This window comes from Antechinus flavipes, chromosome 2 (genome assembly GCF_016432865.1).
Source record: "Antechinus flavipes isolate AdamAnt ecotype Samford, QLD, Australia chromosome 2, AdamAnt_v2, whole genome shotgun sequence".
Lineage (NCBI taxonomy): Eukaryota > Metazoa > Chordata > Mammalia > Dasyuromorphia > Dasyuridae > Antechinus > Antechinus flavipes.
Genome location: NC_067399.1, coordinates 264,353,840 through 264,375,474, shown reverse-complemented (window position 1 = coordinate 264,375,474; position 21,635 = coordinate 264,353,840). Strand labels below are relative to the sequence as shown.

General features: G+C 34.7%; 1 protein-coding gene across 1 annotated transcript in view; it reads left to right on the top strand.

The window, feature by feature from the left end:
• The window catches only part of RYR3 (ryanodine receptor 3), a 438,620-nt gene that overhangs the window by 21,451 nt on the left and 395,534 nt on the right, over positions 1 to 21,635 (top strand). The window contains exon 6 of the mRNA XM_051973649.1: positions 9,527 to 9,645. Coding sequence (XP_051829609.1) covers positions 9,527 to 9,645 — 119 coding nt within the window. The remainder of the gene's footprint in view (positions 1 to 9,526; positions 9,646 to 21,635) is intronic.

The following is a 21,635-nucleotide window of genomic DNA, read 5'->3' as shown; positions in this document are numbered from 1 at the left end:
TGAGGTTCTGATCCAGAATTATGGTGGAATAATTGCCAATTCACTGCTCTTTTTGTTCTTTCTTCTTAAACAACTGTAGGTCTGATCTCAGGTTCCCTAATGATTGACCCTGGCTTACACATCTGTGGCTATCTCCTTGTGCTTACCTCATTTGGGAAAAAAAAAAAAAAAGAACAATTATTTGTTTTAGTTTTTTCTTCTCGAATTTCTTGTTCATCAACTGGCTTCCTTGATCTTTGAATAGTTGGAGGAGGAGAAATGGTTGTACTGATTCTTTACAACTTTCCTGGTCTCCTTCCCCCTACGGTGCTTCCTCCCTTTGATTGTCTGCTCAATGGGTGGAACCCCCAATCTCGAGAGAACTGTATAATAAACTTTGCTTTGCTTGTAAAAAAAAAAAAAAAAAAAACTTTCCTGGCACCTTCCTTCTTTCTTAAAACTACAACTCAGTTTTTTATAATAGTATCCATACTCTTTTGTGTGCATGTTTGTATATTTCTTTTCTAGTATATCCTTATATTAATTGCTTTCACTCTTTTATTAGTTCTAGAAATCCTCTTCCATTGGTTCCTACTACTGTGAAGGTCTTTTTGTTTTTTCTGTTCAAACAGTGCTATAAGACAACTTTAATCAAAAAGAAAAAATAAATCATCCTAATTTATTTCCTAAAATATCTTTATCATTATAGCCACAAACCTTATTTGTGAATGCAGTACAGATCATCAGTAGTGAAAGCTCATACTGTTGGTCTCTAAATTTTAAGTAATGAATGTGAGAGGCTATATGATAGATACTGATACCTTCTTTGGGAGCTGGAAAGGCTTTCTTCTTCCTCATTTCATCATTAATATGAAACTGATATTTTAGCAGTTATATCTGTGGGATCATCCTCTTATGTACTAAGTCTTTTCTTTTTCTTGTGCCTTTCCATATCTTCTGCCTGGCTCTGTGTCATGTCCAAATATTTTTCAAATGTTTGAAATTTTAAAATTTTAATTTTTTTAATTTAACTTTTTTTATTATTATAGCTTTTTCTTTACACATATGCCTGGGTACTTTTTTCAACATTGACCCTTGCAAAACCTTCTGTTCCAACTTTTCTCCTCTTCTCCCCTTTCCACTCCCCTAGATGGCAGGTAATCCAATACATGTTAAATATGTTAAAGTATGTTGAATACAATATTATATATATATTTATGCAGTTATCTTGCTGCATAAGAAAAATTGGATCTAGAAAGAAAGCAAAAAAACCTGAGAAGGAAAACAAAAATTCAAGCAAACAATAATAGAAAGTAAAAATGCTTTGTTGTGGTCCATATTCGTTTCCCATAGTTCTCCCTCTGGATGTAGCTGATTCTCTTCATTACTGAACAATTGGAACTTGTTTGAATCATCTCATTGTTGAAGAGAGCCACATCCATCAGAATTCATCATCATATAGTATTGTTGTTGAAGTATATAATGATCTCCTGGTTATGCTAATTTCATTTAGCATCAGTTCATGTAAGTCTCTCCAAGCCTCTCTGTATTCATCCTGCTGGTCATTTCTTACAGAACAATAATATTCCATAACATTCATATACCACAATTTACCCAACCATTCTTCAATTGATGGGCATCCATTCAGTTTCCAGTTCCTTGCCACTACAAAAAGGGCTGCCACAAACATTTTTGCACATGTGGGTCCCTTTCCCTTTTTAAGATCTCTTTGGGATATAAGCCCAGTAGTAACACTGCTGGATCAAGGGGTATGTACAGTTTGATAATTTTTTGAGCATAATTCCAAACTGCTCTCCAGAATGGTTGGATTTGTTCACAATTCTACCAACAATTTATCAGTGTCCCAGTTTTCCCACATCCCCTGCAACATACGTCATTATCTTTTCCTGTCATCTTAACCAATCTGAAAGGTTTGTAGTGGTATCTCAGAGTTGTCTTAATTTGCATTTCCCTGATCAATAATGATTTGGAGCACCTTTTCATATGACTAGAAATAGTTTCAATTTCTTCATCTGAAAATTGTCTATTCACATCCTTTGACCATTTATCAATTGGAGAATGGCTTGATTTCTTCTAAATTTGAGTCAGTTCTCTATATATTTTGGAAATGAGGCATTTATCAGAACCTTTGACTGTAAAAATGTTTTCCCAGTTTATTGGTTCCCTTCTAATCTTGTCTGCATTAGTTTTATTTGTACAAAAACTTTTTAACAATATAATCAAAATTGTCTATTTTGTGATCACTAATGATCTCTAGCTCTTCTATGGTCACAAATTCCTTCCTTCTCCATAGGTCTGAGAGGTAAACTATCCTATGTTCTTTTAATTTATTTATAATCTTATTCTTTACGTCTAGATCATGAACCCATTTTAACCTTATCTTCGGGTATGGTGTTGAGTCTATCAATGCCTACTTTCTACAATGCCTAGTATTTTTAAATACTAGGTTCCAATTTTCCCAGCAGTTTTTTTTTCAAAACAAAAAAAAGCTGGGGTCTTTTGTGTTTGTCATACCCACATTGCTATAGTTCTTAACTAGATTGCTATAGTTTTAGACTATTTTTCCTGTGAATCTAACCTATTCGACTGATCCACTAATCTATTTCTTAGCCAGTACCAAATGGTTTTGATGACAGCTGCTTTATAATATAGTTTTAAATCTGGTACAGCTAGACCATCTTCATTATTTTTTTTTTCATTAGTTCCCTTGAAATTCTTGACCTTTTGTTCTTCCAGATGAATTTTGTTGTTATTTTTTTCTAGGTCAGTAAAATAGTTTCTTGGGAGTTTGATTGGTATAGCACTAAATAAATAGATTAAGTAGTATTGTCATCTTTATTATATCCACTCAACCTTCATATTTTTCCAGTTCTTTAGATTTGACTTTATTTGTGTGGAAACTGTTTTGTAATTTTGGTCATATAGTTCCTGACTTTCCTATGGAAGATAGATTCCCAAATATTTTATCTTTATTTTAAATGGAATTTCTCTTTATATCTCTTGCTGTTGGATTTTGTTAGTGATGTATAAAAATGTTCTGGTTGGTTTTCTGGAGGTCTTTGGATCAGCCATGTTTCAGCAGATTAATCATCACAAGAATAGCCAGGTGTTAAACTCCAAATCCTTTATTATCTCTTTCACAATCTAGTTTCCTTGCCTGGGGCCCAGCTAGCTTCCTTGTGGCCTTCAGACAGGCTTTGGTCTCAGTGGAGAAATGCAGGAGGCCAGCTATCATGGTGGTGTGAGATGGAGTGAATCAGTCTCTGAATCCCATCATGGCTGAGTTTGTCCCAGTTTATATGCTCTATTATAATTAGATTATCTTAGGTGTGAATCTTGTAGAATTATATTAACTATATGTACTGAACTAGAGAACTATTAATCACCATGCTAAACTAGATAAAATTATCAATTCCACTGAGTTAGCACCTTGTTTCAAGAACAGAGTTCTAGCCTATAACAATATTGAATTAGCCTTGCATTCCTGGTATAAATCCTACTTGGTCATGGTGTATTACCCTGGGGATGATTTTCTGTAATCTTTTGGCTAATATTTTATTTAAGATTTTTACATCAATATAACCTCCCACTCCAAGGCTACTGATTGCCAGGGCCATGTATACCAATCTTCCCCAGATAGACATGAAGACAAAACGATGTTAAGGTGCCAAACAGCCTTTCTTTATTAGTAATCTCAGCAGGGGTTAGCAGGAAGCAAGAGCAAATGTATGTCTGTCTGTATGTCTGTCTGTCTCTCTCTCTCTCTTTTTCTCTCTTTCTCTCTCTCATCCCTGAATCCCTCTACATCTCTACCTCTCTCTACTTCTTTCCACATCCTTCTTCACCTATGGCAAAGCTGGCCATTTATATTTACTCTCCTGTGGGATTACACTGTGCCTAACCCATTTAGCACTGTGAAGTACTGAATCCGCAGAAGGAAGACACCTGGAGTGAGTGCTGCATCCTAAGAAAAGATCTAGCAAAAGGACACACCCCTCGCCTTCTCAAGGAAACACCTGTAATACAAATCCTCCTGTCTCAGAGGCCAAACCCCTTTTTACCTCCTGGGTCCACCTCACCAGCTAACATGGCACACATGGCAATTCTCAGAAGGAAAGCCCTTAACATATCCTAACACATCAATATTCATTAGGGAGATTGGTTAGATTAGAGAGATTTCTTTCTCTGTTTTCAACCTACCTGGTTTAGGTATCAGTACCATGTCTGTGTCAAAAGAAATTTGGAAGGACTCCTTCATTCCCTATTTTTTTTTTTCAAATAGTTTATATAGCATTAGAATTAATTGTTCTTTAAACATTTGGTAGAATTCACATGTAAATCCATCTAGTCCTGGTGATTTTTTCTTAGAGAGTTGGTTAATAGCATGTTCTATTTCTTTTTCTAAAATGTAACTGTTTAAGCAATTTACTTCCTTCTCTGTTAATCTAGGCAACCTATATTTTTGAAAGTATTCATCCATTTCATTTAGGTTATCAAATCTATTGGCATAAAATTGGGCAAAGTAACTCCTAATTATTGCTCTAATTTCCTTTTCATTAGTGGAAAGTTTTCTCTTTTCATTTTTAAGACTAACAATTTGATTTTTCTCATTCCTTTTTCTAATCAAATTTACCAAAGGTTTTTTCATAAAACTAACTCTTAGTTTTATTTATTAATTCAGTAGTGTTTTGTTTTTTTTTTTACTTTCAATTTTATTAATTTCTCCTTTTATTTTTGGAATTTCAAGTTTAATGTTTGGGGTTTTTAATTTGCTCTTTTTCTGGCTTTTTTAGTTGCAAACCTAATTCATTGATCTTTCTCTTTCTCTATTTTATGCAAGTAAGCCTCTAGAAATATAAAATTTCCCCTTATTACCGCTTTGGCTGCATCCCACAAATGTTGATATGTCATCTCATTATTGTCATTCTTTTGGGTGAAATTATTAATTGTGCCAATGATTTGCTGTTTCACCCATTCATTCTTTAGGATGAGATTAATTTTTAGTTTATTTTCTCCTGACTTTTTGTTGAATGTAGTTTTTATTGCATTGTAATCTGAAAAGGATGTATTTACTATTTCTGCCTTTCTGCATTTGATTTTGAAGTCTTTATGTCTTAATATATGGTCAATTTTTGTATAGGTTCTATGAACTGCTGAGAAGAAAATATACTTCTTTCTGTCTCCATTCAGTTTTCTCCAAAGATCTATCATACCTAACTTTTCTAGTATTCTATTTACATCTTTAACTTCTTTCTTATTTATTTTGTGGTTTGATTTATCTACTTCTAAGAGTGCAAGATTGAGATTTTCCACTATTATAGTTTTGCTGTCTATTTCTTCTTGTATATCTCTTAACGTCTCCTTTTGGAATTTAGACTACTTGGTGTTTATATGTTTAGTATTGATATTGCTTCATTATCTATGCTACCCTTTAGCAAGATATAGTTTCCTTCCTTATCTCTTTTAATTAGATCAAGTTTTGCTTTTGCTTGATCTGAGATCAAGATGGCTACCCTGCTTTTTTGTACTTCACCAGAAACTTAATAGATTCTCCTCCAGCCTTTTACCTTTACTCTATATGTATTGCCCTGCTTCAAGTGTGTTTCCTGTAAACAACATATTGTAGGATTCTGGCTTTTAATCCAGTCTGCCATCAATCTCCACTTTATGGGAGAGTTCATGGCATTCACATTTATGCTTAAAACTACTAATTCTGCATTTCCTGCCATCTTATTATCCCCAGATTATACTTTTCTCTTTCCTTTCCCCATTACCCCCCTCCCCAGTATTAAATTTATGGGCACCACTTGCCTCATAAGCCCTCCCTCCCTTTTAGAGTCCCCCTCTTTTTTAAACCTTTCCCCTACTATTTCTGTATTCCCTTCTATTTAGGCTATTCTTTCCCTTTTCGCTTTTTCCCTCCCACTTTTCAATGAGGTAGGAGAAGTTTCTTTGTAAACCAAATATGTCTAATATTGTCTCTTTAAGCCAAATCTGATGAGAGTAAGATTCACACAATGCTCCTCCCCTTCCCTTCTTTCCCTCAGAAATAATAAGTTTCCTTTGCCTCTTTGTGAGATGTAGTTTCCCTCTTTTTACTCCATTTTCCCCCTTTTTTGGTACAATCTCCTTTCTGCCTCTAGGTTTTTTTTTTATGTAACATTAAAATCAAATTATACATGTACTCTGTGTGTATGCCCATAACAGAAATACAGTTCTCAAGAGTTCTTTTTACCTTTTTTTGCTTCTCTTGAGTCCTATATTTGGAGGTCAAATTTTTGTTTAGCTCTGGTTTTTTTCATCAGAAATAAATGGAATCCAGTTGTTTCTTTGAGTGTCCATCTTCTTCTCTGGAAGAAAATGATCAGTTTAGCTGGGTAATTTATTCTTGGCTGCATTCCAAGTTCCTTTACCTTTCAGAATATAAGCTTCGATCCTTTAATGTGCTGCTAAATCCTAAGTAATCCTTAGTATTTGAGTTGTTTTTTTCCTAGTTGCTTGTAATATTTTTCCCTTGGTCCAATAATTCTGAAATTTAGCTATAATATTTCTTGGGGTTTTAATTTTGGTGTCTCTTTCAGTGACTATTTTACCTTCTGATTCTATGACATCTGAGCAGTTCTCTTTGATGATTTCCTGAAAATTAGTGTCTAGGCTCTTTTTTTTTTTTTTTTAAGCATGATTTTCAGGGAACCCAATAATCCTTAGATTATCTTTCCTAGATCTATTTTCCAGGTTTGTTGTTTTCCCAAGTAGGTATTTAATATTTTTTTCTGTTTTTTCTTTTTTTGGTTTTGCTTGACTGATTCTTGCTGTCTCCTCAAGTCATTCATTTCTATTTGGTCAGTTCTGATTTTTAATTAATCATTTTCTTCATTTACTTTTCAAATTTCTTTTTGTATTTGTCCAATTGAGTTTTTAAATGAGTTGTTTTGTTCTATGGAAATTTTTTTCCATTTCACCAATTTTTTTAAGAAGTTAATTTCTTTTTCCAATTCACAAATTCTGTTTTCCTGGGAGTTCTTTACCTTTTTCATTTCACATTTCAGGGAGTTGTTTTATTTTTCCATTTTATCAAATCTTTCTTTTAATGAGTTATATTATTTTCCAAGCTTTTGTCAGACTTTTACTTTCCTTTCCCCATTCTTCTTCTAAATCTCCTTTAAGATCCTTTTTAATTTCTTCTAGGAGAGCCTTACATAGTGGGGACCAGGTTATATCTCCCTTTGGGGCTTCATATGGAGACATTCTGCTTTTAGTCTCCTCAGGGTTGGAAATGTGCTCTCTTTCACAATGGAAGGTGTCTATAGTTAGAGCCTGCTTTGCCTTTTACTCATTTTTTTTAAAGGATGTGTCTGCTTTGGGGGCAATGAAGGCTTTCCAAGCTTCCTCACCAGGTACCAGGAAGTGGCAGTGGAGCAACAGCAGCTGCTCTGGGATCATGCTGAGTCACTCCCGATGCTGGGTGGGCGTGGCCAGGTCCCATGAGACTCTGGAACTTTGGGATACACTCTTTACTCTCTGCATTTATGTTGAAGGTTTTATAATTTCTCTCCTAATCTACTGGCTTGCTGCCAGGGTGGAGTAGTCAACACTGTGGTAGAGTCCTCCACTTAGATTCTCTGCCCACTGATACCACCCCCCTCACCCCCCCCACCCCCATCTGCTCAGCATATGCTGGCCTCCTGCTCTCCTTCCCTGCCTGCCTGTGCCTACACCTGGCTTCCTCCTGTGCCCACGAAGGACCAAAACAGACTTTTCCTGTCTGTCTTCGAAATATCTTCTGTTGGTAATGTGTTATACTCCCAATATTCATGAGTTCTGACAGTCCAGCACTAATTCAGAGGCTGAATTTCATAAATAGTGTGAGGGAAGCAGGAAAGCTCAGAAAGAAGCATGTATCCTTTCAGCCATCTTGACTCCATTCTCCCCCCTCCCCCCCAAATTTGTTAAATTTTAATTAAAGCATTTGTTAAATGTTTACTATGTGCCAGACATTGCACTAAATTCTGGAGATATAAAATAAGACAAAGAGAGTACCTGTTCTCAAGAAGTTTATATTCTATTGGTGGCAGGAGAGAAGGGAAACCAACCTGTAAACAATTTTGTATATATAATATACACAAAGATAAATTGGAAATTATATTACAGGGAAGGGACTAGCATTCAGGGAAATATGGAAAGGTTTCTTGTACAAGGTAGAATTTTAACTAATACCTAAAGAGAGCAGCAAAAGCCAAGAGACAGAGATATGAGCAAGAACTCTAATCATGGGGAAAGGAACCAGGAAAAATGTTAAGAGTGACAAGGAGTATTGTATGCAAACAATAGCAAGGAGGCCTCTTCACATGGAAGAATATTAGGTAAAAAAAATTGGTAAAATCTGAGGATTTTAAAAACCAAACAGAGAGTTTTGCAGTTGGTCTTAAAAGGATATAGGGAACCACTGAAACTTATTGAGTCTGGGTGTGATCAGACTTCACTTTAGGAAGATCAATACTAGCTAAGTATAGGATTAATTGGTAAGCGAAGAGATTTGTGGCAGGCAGACCACCATGGAACAGACTATTGCAAATAGTCCAAATATGAGATAAGATCTTGAACTAGATTGGCAGCTGTGCCAGAGAAGAGAAAGGACAGAACTTGATAACGTATTGAGTATGTATAGTGAGTGTCAGTGAGAAGTTTAGGTTGACATTTAGTGACTTGGAAATGGCGGTATTCTAAGTCACAGGCAAGTTGGAAAAAAGAGAGAATTTTAGGGGGAAAATCATGAGATGGATTTTGGACATATGCAGTTTAATATGACTATAGGATATCCAGTAGGTAATTGATACAATAAAAATGAATCTTAAGAAACCCAAAAATGGATGAGATATTGAGGAACTAAGACTCTTAGTAATTTATCTCCAAAGGATTTTGAGTAGGAGATTATAATCAGAAAGTATAAGATCATTTTAATTAAACAACTTATGCTTAATTCAAGGAACAATCTTAAATACCCAAAGCACCCCCCCAAAAAAGTATGTATGGGGGAAGAGAAGATAGTTTCTGTTTTCAGTAAATTTAGAGCTTGTGAGAATTTTTGAGGTAATTCAACCTAGTTGTCATTTACTAGGAAGATGACAAAATGTCGCAGTCCAGATTCTTTCTAAAAGAGATAATCTTTATGACTTCAGTATCTTGTGGTACTTATAATAAACTGTTCCTCAACTTTTAATCAAGGATTTTCTTAGTTTAAACAAATTAAAATTATATTTTCCAGTTGCCTTTTCATGTTTTAAGGCATTGATAATTATTTTTACATGATTAATTACACTTACCTATTTACAGACTGGTTTACCAACCAGGAGATTTAGAATCTATCATAGATAATTTCATCCTCCATCTTGAGACATTAAGTAGATGTAATAAATTAATGATATTTATTTTCCCTCAAAACTCTATTTTCATTCTTTGCTTTCTAAATTTTATTAAGAACTACAGGCTATTAAATGTCCAAATGATTTTTATAACTTTTATCTAGGTATTTTGGAGGTATTACACTGCATCTTGATTGAAAGCCCAGAAGCCTTAAATTTGATATCAGAGGGACACATAAAGTCCATCATTTCTCTTCTGGATAAGCATGGCCGCAATCATAAGGTAGGTATGGAAAGAACAACGAACAACAATTAAAGATATAGTACCTTTCTTCCAAGGGTTCAGAATACTGTCTAAGAATTGTCTCTTGGTTCCACAGAAAGATAAGTTGGCAGGATTCTTTATTAGTTTCATAAACTGTCAAATGAGATTAATAAACAGCAAAACCAAAAAAAAAAAAACTGTCAAGCTTTATTTGAAATCATGGTTCCTAACTTCTTCTCCATATCTAAGGTGTTTACATCAGTGTGGTACATAGAAAGTTATGGAGATAGAGTTAGGAAGTATGGGATTTAAATCCTACTACTTTCTGTTTAACTGTGACTCTCGCCAAGAGTCTTTAAGCCTCAAATGTCTCACATATAAAATTAAGATAATAGTATCCATACCAAATACTTCATAAGACAATTTTGAGCTTCACACAAACAATATAAAATGTTTGGCAAAACTTAAACTGTTTTATATCAATTGTTATTATAATTATCAAATCTTTAATAAAGCTGTAGATATCAAAAAGGCCAAGTACATAGATTCAGCACTTTTTAAATCTAAGTGCTTGTTGATGGAAAGGCAATACTAATATACATATAGAAAGACATTAAAAAAAATTAGTAGAATAGAACTCATTATAAAACTAGCTTGTTAGTATACAAATGTAGTCCAACAATGAATGAGATCTCCTTACAGTTGTAGAGAGTTAAGAGATTTCCTAGATGCTAATCTATAACACTAGTAAATTTACCACTGACTAGTTATTCAGACTATCAAGATAAACTACTAGACTCCCTGGATCTTATTTATGACATCTGTAAATCCTGATATTATCTTTTTTACCTGAAATCAAGTAATTAGATCAGATGATTTCCAGCAGTTCTTTCAACTTAGAAGATTTCTGCTTCCCAAGTCACAAAGACAAACTGTTGACTATAGCATATTCTGTGCTATTTAGCTACTCTCCTACAACTCACTCATATATATGTGTAGGATAATAAGCATTACAAGGGAGATTAAAACAAGAATTGATGATCAGAATGATACTTACAGATCAAGTGTCATGTCATTTTTAAGATCTAGGATGCACAGTTGAAGTAAGGATCATGTCAAACGATTGTGTCCCTCTAAAGGAGTTGAAGTTAATTTGTGCTTATAGGTCTACATTTTCTATCTTCCATCAGCCTTTAATGCTATAAATCACAAATGCATCTTTGGGAAAAAGGGAAATGACCATCTCTGTGTAGTATTATTTAGATGATACACAGCATCCTTAGAAATTATATAAGTTGTGTCCTTAAATACCTGCAACATTGTTTGGCAAACAAAAGAAAATAATCTGTGTGATCTCAAATTTCTTTCCCAAATACAATAAATCTTAAATAGACAAGAGGCTTAGATTTTTAGAATCATTTTTCTCTGCATACCAACATGTTCCTTCCTTCCTGTTAATTATAATGCAAATAATTGATATACACTCAAGTAACACAGAAGCATAAGCCAAGAGCTAGGTTATCATAGTGTCATTGTAGTAGCTGTATTGGAACTCTACATGGTAGAAATTAGTATGAGATCATCATATCAGGCCAATAGTTTTGACAGCTTTTTGACTTAACATGCAATATGTGTAAAGAATTATTTCTACCATACTGCCTTAGCCTAACGTGTGAACGTGCATTGGGGGTATCTTTTTTAATGCTTTTTCCTTGTAAAGACTCCTAAGACTCTCTGTGATTTAAGTCTTAAATTGTTATTGATATAATTTTGTAGTTCAGTATCAGGATATTTAGGTCTATAGATGTCAAGCACTAGTTGGCTCTCTGAATGTTATTTTCCCCCTTTCCCATGGAAACCACTGTTGCTAAATCATGGTGAAATTTGAAATTATATGGGTAAGGATATATATACAATTAAAACTGAAATATTCTGAGGTAAAGAAACAATATTCTGTTGGAACTTTAGAGATCCAGAAGCCATCCATTAATGTACATCATTACAGTACATTAAAGTACATCAGTGTACTTTAGCATCTTCAAACCTGTAGATGGGGAAGTAATGTGGGATAATGAGAGAGTGGTGGATGTGGGATTAGAGACCTAGGTTTAAGTGCTTGTTCTACCACTAACTGGCTCTGTAACCTTAAGAAAATCATTTCACTTTTCTATGCTTCATTTCTTCATATGTTAAGTGGAACTAATAGCAACTACTTTACTTATCTCATTTCTTCACATAAATGACAAATATTTAAGTGCCTTTTATGCACAGAGCTATGTGCTAAGCATGATACAAGGATTAGCTGTGATAACATTACTTTCATTCATAGAGGTCATAGTCTATTGTCAAATTATTATACAAAAGGGACAGAGCCAAAATGATGGAGAATGAGCTCTTCCCAGTTCTCTTTCAAACAACTTTAAAATGATCCCCCAAAAGAAATTCTGGAGCAACAGAACCTAGATAATGATGGAGTGAAACAATGTTCTGGTCCAAGATAACTTCAAAAGTCAGAAGGAATTATCTGTCAAGAGTGAGAATGGAGCACAGTTCAGCACAGGCAGTGCCCTGTGAGAGAGCAATAGGGGGTAAGTGAAATGGCAACAAGAGCTTCTGTAACTTGCCATACAGACAATGAGGAGATCTGACCAGTGGTCTGAAGGAGATTATGGAATCCTTTTGCTGAAACTGGATGCAGGACAACATTGCACTGCTCATAAACAGATCTGGGTTACAATCCTAAATTACAGTACCAAGGTAAGGAGAAACACTAGTCCATCAGAACCAGTAACTGCAGCAAAGCAGTTCCAAGGTGGAAAAGAGTATTTGTAGGCACTCAGTCTAGACCATGAAGCAGTAGTAGTAAGCACACTTCTCCTTAGATCATACCATTTTGGAAGAACTGAAAACTTACAGACCTCTAGAATTAATTTTTTTTTAAAAATGATGAGCAGGATGTTCTTTTGTAAAAAAACAATAATAGCCTTTTATTTTGGAAAACATGTGCAAAGATAGTTTTTTTGATCTGATTTTTCTTGTGCAACATGATGTGTGTCGAAATATGTTTAGAAGAATTGCATATGCTTAACCTAGATTGGATTACTTGTTGTCCAGGGGAAGGTGAAGGGAGGAAGGAGAGAGGAAAAATTAGAACATAAGGTTTTACAAGAATCATGTTGCACAAGAAAAATCAGATCAAAAGGGGAAAAAATGAGAAAGAAAGAAAAATAAAAGCAAACAAACAGCACTACCACCAACATAAAGGTAAAAATACAATGTTGTGATCCACATTCGATAACTATAGTTCTCTCTCTAGATGTGGATAGTTCTTTCCATCTCAAGTCTATTGGAGTTGTTTTGAATTGTTTTGAATTGTTGAAAAAAGTCAAATCCATCACAGTTGGTCATCACATAATCTTGTTGTACAGTGTTCTCCTGTTCTGTTTCTAGGCTTTTCTGAAATCAGCCTTAAATAGGATTTTTGCAGAAAAAACTACATGAACTAATGAAAAGTGAAATGAACAGAACCAATTTAATGTTGTATACAGTAACAGCAATATTGTATGATGATAAATGTCAATGACTTGGCTGTTTTTAGCGATGCAATGATCCAAAATGATTCTAAAGGACTTATGAAAAAAGTTTTCCACCTCCAGAAAGAATTGGGGAAGTCTGATTGAAAATCAAAGCATAGTTTTTTCAATTTTCTTTATTTTTCTTTCTTTTTTTGTCTGTTTTTTCTTTCACATGACTAAAATGGAATTATTTTTTGCATGACTATACAAGTATAATCTATATCAAATTGCTCATCCTCTCAGTGAAGGGGAAGGGAGGGAGAAAGGAGAGAATCAATTTGGAATTCAAAATTTTAAAAAAATATAAAAAACTTTTTACATATAATTAGAAAAAGTAAAATATTCACACTTAAAAAGAAGTTATACAAATACTTACATAATGTAGTTTATTATAATTAATTATTAGAGTTGCAAAGTTCAAAGGGGAAAAAGAAAAATAAATATTCATTCATTTTTCATTTCCAACATTCATTTTCATAAAATTTTGTATTCTAAATTTTTCTCCCTCCTTCTGTTACCCTCTCCAGGAGATTAAGCAATTGCATATAGGTTAAACATATACAATCTTTTTAAACATATCTCCATATTTGTCATGTTATACAAGAAAAATCAAACCAAAAAGGGAAAAAAACAAGAAAGAAAAAGCAAACAAAAAAAAAAACAAAAAAAGGTGAAAATAATATGCTTTGATCACTTTCAGTTTTCATACTTCTCTCTAGATGAGGATGGCATTAGGAATAAACATTTATATAGTGCCTTCTATATGCCAGGCATTTTACAAATGTTATGAGATAGGTACTATTATTATCCCCATTCTATAGTTGAGGACTCTGAGGCAAACAAAATTTAAGTACTTTGTCCAGGGTTACATAGATAAGAAGTGTCTGAGACCACATTTGAATTCAGATCTTACTCATTTCAGGCTCAGTATTCTATCTACTGTGCCACTTGTTGAGCTCTGGAAGAGGAAGATTGTTACTATTATAGTGATAATTAAGGGATCAAAGAAAGCTTTGTACAAGAGATAGCCAGCAACATGTATAACCTGAAAGCTTACATATCATGCAGTGGATAGAGGTAAGGGATCCCATGAGACAACCTCAGATTAGTCAGAAACCCATACTGGGGATATTGAGTGCAATTGGAAGTGGAATAGACCATCATAACATGTCAGCATTCAGAGCAACACATTACCGCATCTCTACTTTTATCCTGACATACCACATGAAGCTCTGAAGATTTATTAAAATAAACTTGAGATATCCTGGAGCGTGGACTAACAAAAACTGGAGGTCAGTATTGGGATCCAGGTTACTCAGAAGAAAATCAACCATGAATGATCATTCCATCCAAAAATTCAGTAGTCTTACCGTGGCATAAAATCCCAATTCAGGAACTAAAGTTCTACAAAGATGAGTCAAATTTTATGTAGTGAGCATTAAAAAGAATTATTCATCCAAAGATAGCCAGTAATACAAATTAGAATGAGAGAATAACTCTATAACAATTATAAGCAGGTTCTGAAGAAAACATGAGTTTTTTACAAGGATTATATAAATATCTAAAAGGAATGAAACAAAAGCTAAATAAGTTTAAATAAAAGCTCTGGAGATAAGAATTGAAAGAATAAATAGCCTAGAACAAAAAGGAAAAACTCTTACCTAATTAGCAGATATTCTGAATTTTTGGATAATTAAAGAAAAGTCAAGAACTTCATGATATAACAAGAAATATTAAAATAAACATTGAAATAGAAGAAAATATACATAAAATTTAAATAAATATAAGTATAAAAAACAATTGATCTGAAGAACTAGTCAAAGAGAGGCAATAGATGCATCATTAGACTACCTAAAAATTTGATTAAAAAAGTCTGGGCATCCTGTTTCAAAAATAAAAGCTATCTGACCTATTAGAACTAGAAAGCAAAGTGCAGAAAGAATCCATTGATCTCCTCTTGAAAGAAACTTCAGAAGGAAAAATCCCAGAAATGAAAAATTGAAAACTTACACATCAAAGAAAAAGAATATTTCAAGAAGCCACCAAAAAAGTTCAGGACCTAAGAAACTGCAGTTAGGAGCATTCAAAATCTTGTCATTTCAAATTCAAATGAGGGGGGGAAACCATCACATTTGAGTCTCACACAAAGTCTATCTGGCAGATCCTATTATTACCCCCATTTTAAGGGGTAGGCCCTAGAAGCCAAGAGAGGGTTAAATGACTTGTTTAGGTTTACACAGGTTAAATGGTATTTGAACTCAAGTCTTCCTGACTCCAAATCCAGAACTTTTACCTCCTATACCATCTACTTAACCTCAAGATCTTGGAATATAATTTTATAAAAGGTAAAATATATAGGTTTACAACTGTTAATAACTTATTCTATAACACCGAGTACAATCTTTTAGGGAACTAAATGAATTTTTATTGGAATAGAGGAATTTGAGGCATTCCTGATTAAAAGACCAAAACTAAATAGGAACTTTGAAATGAAAACACAAGAGTCAAGAGAAACCTGAAAAGGCAAAATTATTTGAGAGGTTGAACTGGCAAAAGAGTTGAATACATTGCACATATATATGTAAATACACACACATATATTCCCCACATACACATATACAGATTATCACATGAAAGTACGTCATACATCAGTTGAAAAGTCAGGGATAAAGAGAGCAGTTATTAAAATGGAAGCTAGTTTATGAGAGAGAATACTCAGAAGCAAAACAAACTTCATGATCCTGAAGAAGGAATAAATGAGTGGGGCAATCAAAAGATGTAACTAAGGGGAAAGGGTATTACTTATGAAATGGATGAACAAATTGTAATGGAATGAAATATTATTGTACAATAATGTAGATGATATAATGGTTTACATAGAGAATCCTAGAGATCAACTAAAAAAAATCTAATTGAAACAATTAATAACTTCAGCAAACTTGCAGAACAAATAAAACCAAACAAATCATCAACATTTCTATATATTACCAACAAAATCCTATTAGAAGAGAAAAAGAAAATCCAATTCAAATAACTGCAATTAGTATGAAATGTTTCCTAGTCTGTCTTCCAAGAACATATGGGAAATATATGCACACAATTATAAAACATTTCATCCAAATAAAGACAGAACTGAATAATTGGAGAAATATTAATTAATTGCTCACAACTAGGCTGAACAAATAATTGCAAATCACAATGTTACCTAAATTGATCTACTTTTGCAGTGTCATACCAATAAAACTTTCAGATAATTATAGTTAGAAAATTAATTAAATTAATCTGGAGGAACAAAAGGGGAAAATATTAATAGAATCCATGAAAAAAAATGGAAAGGAGAGAGTCTTAGTATCAGATCTTGAACTATATTTCAATGTTATAATCATCAAAATAATTTGGTACTACATAAAAAAATATAGTGATTGATCGGTGAAACAGATTATTTGTACTGAAGCAAATTTGCTTTTTGACAAAACTTCTGAAAAAAGTAGGAAGGCATCTTGCAAAAACTTGTCATGGATCAACCTCTCATACCACATGCTAAGTAAGATAGGCTCAAAATAAATACATGGTTTAAATGGAAAGCATGAAATAAAGAGGTAAGTGGAGCATAGAAGAAATTACTTGTCAGATATATAGAAAGGGGATGAGTTAATAACCCAATGAGATATTGAGTTTCACAGAAAGTAAAATGGATAATTTTGATTTTGTAAAATTAAGCAATTTTTGCACAAAGAAAATCAATACAGCTAAAATTAAAAGAAAATCAGGAAACTGGATGGGGACAGAGCCTGTTGAAAGCTAGAATGACTGGTGTCAGGATATCCCTTTGATGCTAGTTTCAGGTGCCAGGGCTCAGGGAATGCTAACCATGGAACCTGACTCCAACTCCATCCCCATTCCCCCAAGCTGGATGGGGAAGTGTTTGAGTAAGGTTGTGCTGGGTCCCCATGGTTTTGCTTCCTCTCTTTCTATAGATGAGGCAGAATTTGAGTTTTAATCTAATCTGAGATGAGAGAGGTTAGCAAACAGAGTAAGTTGCACTTTATTAATCTTGTTCAGTAATCTCCACAACTGAGATACCCTTCAGGGAGTGGAATGGAGAGGGTCCCTTAATACCTTTTGGGATTCTTTCCCAAAGGAGCAGAAGGGAGACTCCTGACAAGATAGGAGTCAAGGAAGGGTTAGCAAAAAGTTGCTATTCACCTGGTTTGTTTTTCCTTTTTCTTTTCTGTTAAGTTCAAGCTAGCTCCCTAGAGACCTCAGGATCAGCCAGAGTCAGGATAAGTAAAAGTCCTTGGTCTTTGGGAGGAGGTGTGAAAGAAGCAGATAAACTGCCAGGAGTTTTACCAGAATCTTCTTGATTCTGGAGTCCAAAATCTCCACCTTTCTCCTCTTTGTCCTGCCGCCAAAGAGTGAGAAGGGCTATTTTTCCAAACATATGCTAATAGAGTCTTATATCAAGTAAGTGCTTGGTTGTTTGATTCAAGCACACCTTTTCACAGTTTCAGCCCTTTACAATTTTCTTCCAGAATTGAGTAAATGACTGGAATTATCTTCAATGTTTCAGGAATTTTTTTCAATGAAATTTCAGAAATTTTTTCAATGTTTCAGGAATTTTTCAGGAATTTCAGGAATTTTTCTTGCAATCTTAAAATGACTAATTGTCAAATCTCTTAATCATTTCTTTCAAAATTTTGAGAATCTAAGATATTATTTTAATTTTAATTAGCTAACCTTTTTGTGTAGTTCCCAGGTTGGTCAGAGCTGAAGTCATAGAAAAGAAAGTTAGGCTTTTTTAAAAATTTTCCTAGCATTCTAACTATAGCATAGAGGTTTTTTCCTTGCTGTTTGTGTTTTAAATCTTTCCAGGTAACACAATCTATCTCACAGAATAAACATGATATAGACATTCTGCACAGAGACACAGACAAAATGACATGCATGAAAGAGGATCCATCTTTGCCAAAAGCCATCCTATAGCACTTCTGTCTTCTCTGACATCCCAGAGAAAGTGAAAAGGTGACAAAGTTTCCCTAGGCACTTTGCCAAAAATTGCAAGAATTTCCAAGTGTGGGCATCCCCAGTCAAGGATCTCTGGAATTTGGTTCTCACTGCCCAATAGATTATCACTATTGTCTCAGGAGTTTGGTTCTTGGGACTATTCTGAGGCCAGAAACTATCTGACAATCAGCAATGTATTGAGGAGTGGTCTATTTAGAATCAGAGATTGTTATTCTTAGATTGGGAGTGTGGGAAGTCACTGAGACAGACTCCAAGACCAGAAGGTTTAGGATTACTGACTTATTGTTAGAACAGAAGTCCCCCTAAAATCAGGGGACCTCAAAATCATTGCTATATCACATAAGTTCTTTTACTTACTTTACTGAATATATATAATGTTTACCCCTTATCTTGGTGTGATTAAAAGATAGGAATTGTAACTGTAGATGTGTACCAATATTTATCAACCTACTCTTTCTCCCTGAATCTTGTTACTGCTCTAATTAGGCAAGGGACAGTTTACATTAATTATTTATTAGGTAGCCATCTGCTTTCTGAATTAGTGAATCACAAAATCTCTAAGTTGGAAACTATATTAGAAAACATCCTCTATTCCATACCTGAACAAGGATCCTTTCTACAACATTGCTAACATCTGAACTTTGCGTTAAGATTTCTAGTAAGGGAGAAACTTCTATGTCCTGAGGCACTCCATTCTACATTGGGATGTCTTGAATTGTTAGAAAATTTGCTTTTTGTAGGAAAGGGAATTAAATAAACATCCATATAGTTCCTACTATATACTAGTCCTCAAGATATCTTGGGGTTTATTGGCTAGATTTCTTTCTTAAGGACTGTAACTTAAACCCTACTCACTCTACCTCCTATTGATTTGGCCAACAAGTCCCACTTGGTCATTGTAGGAGCCCTGATTAGATCAGAGGGAATGTAAATATCAGTTGTTTCTATTTTGACTAGAAACTCTGGGGCCTTTCCCTGCCAGATTGATAGTTGGGTTTTTGTTATTGTTTTTTGTTTTGTTTGAGATTTGTTATTGTTTGGTTGTTTTTTTTTTTTTTTTTTTGGGGGGGGGGGGCGGAGAATCAGTAAAAGAGTTCAAGGCTCTGCTTCATCTGTTAATTGGCCATAGTCAAACATTAGATATTGTCTCAAAAAGTCCCAGTTCTCTCACTGTATCTGGACCATCTCCAGACTATGTCTTGCCACTGAACCCAGATTGCTCTGGAGGAGAATGTAAAGTTGGTGACTTTGCATAGCCCTTTCTCATTTAAATCCAGTTCTCTTGAATGTAATGGCATTGATGTGATGTGGGGTGTTGTATTGCCAAATGATGGCAGACACCAAAAGTTGGGGTTCAGTCATGAGAAGAATTCACTATGTCCATACTTTTGGCAAAAGATAGGTTTATTTAGGGAATAGGTTACAAACAAAATGAAGGGAAACAATAGATATTGGAAGGGTAAATATGAAATAGGAGTGGGGGAGCATATGAAAGACAAATTCTTCAGTGGAAGGATTACCCAGTAGAAAGGATTTTGAGGTTTGTTGAAATCCTTACAAAGTGTTAAGTCATTAGAATTGATAGAGACAATAATTACTTAATTTAGCATGGTTCAGTATGATTGAGCTGATCCTACAAGGAGATGTTGTGGGCCAGAACTTGAAACAAGGTACTAAGTGGAATTGAGGAGACAATGTTTAAATCTAGTTTGGAATTGATTTAATCCTACAGCAAATAATGGTTTCCCAGTGATATAATGATTGGTGTGTACTCAGTGTACAGCATATAAGCAAGAAACTCTCAGAGCCAGACACAGAAGCCCAGAAGCAGCCCAGAAGCAGCCCAGAAGCCCACTCTCAGAGGCGGAGACAGATTCATTCTATATTCCACTTTTGTGCGGGCTGGAGACATTTGGAGGGAGCTAGGTGCTGAAGCTCAAGACTTTGAAGGACACAATAAAGGACTGGATTTTAACTCCTGGCTGTGTTTGAAGTGATTATTACTTTGAACTGAAACTAAGGCTGCCTCCGAAAACCTCCCCAAGAAATCTGCTCACAGAGAGAACTATTATACTATACAAAAGAAGAGAACAACACAGAAGTTGGAGCATGCCCTTAGCTGGCAGGCTAAATCCTGAAAGGGACTTAGCACCCTAAAAGAATTAGTTGTAAGGAGGAGAAGTAGGATTGGGAAGCATAGTGGAGTTAGGGAAGAAGTGGAGTTAGGCATGAGTCGGGGAGGGTAAGGAGAAAGACTCCACAAGGCAGAGTGCCATGATGGGCTGACCACAAAGAAAGGTAGCAGCCATGGGATGGCCCACAAATAGGTTTTATAGGGAAAATTTAGTTTCAGGATCCTGACATAACCTGTATTTTTAACTGGATTACCTTTAGAGGGTGGGACCAAGGTACTAAACTGATCTCTATTATCAGAGCCTTCTTCCTGTTTGTCTAAGGAATTAATTTTTATCAATTCCTCTGCTAACCACACCTAACATTGAAGATCTCATCATCACCTCCCTGATGTCATGATCCTCTTGGAAAATGAAGGACAAACAACAACTATATGCTAGTCATTGTGCTAAGTGCTTTATAATTATATTTCATTTTGATTTTTCCAAAACTCCTGAGAGATAAATTCTTTATTATCTTCATTTTACAATTGATGAAAATGAGGCAAATAGAAATTTAGTGACTTCCCAGGATCACCAAGTTAGGAAGTTTCTAAAGCCACATTTAAACTTTCTAACTTCAGTCCTCTGTCTGCCCTCTGTCTGCTCCTATACAATCTGCCTCAACTTCTACCCATTTGCTTTTAATTATTGTCTTCTAGGTCCAAGTACAATATAGCAATTTTTTATATACTTGAATTATATAATAATAATATAATTTCTTTATTAAATTCATTCTTAAATAATGTAGGAATACAAAAATAAAGATGAAAGAATCGATCCCTGTAGAGGGCTGCAGATATTGCGGGAACTCTGGGTAAGATATAAGACCCTTCAGCCCAGAGAAAATCTGCTGACAATGTCTGGTTCTGCTTTCCATCTCCCCTAAAGGCTCTTGGCCTTTCTGAGAAGTCAAGGGTGGTGACAACCTGTACTCTACTTGAAGTATGGGATACTTACAATAAAGAGGCATTTTCACAATAGGGTGCTTATAGTTAGCACTTGCTCAGTGTGATTGATGATATAATGGCTCTCTAGTTGGCACATATTTAATGTGCTGTAATTATGTAATCATACCAAGGTCTAAGAGGACTTGAAATAAGAACACTCCAACTTTGGCCATTCTCTTGAGTCTCCTGCCTCCTTTATTCCTCTAATAAGGCTGGTTCCGAGATCCTCCAGAGAGCTAGTCTGGATGGTATATTTTGTCACCCCAATTTGGAGGCTCTAGAAAGCA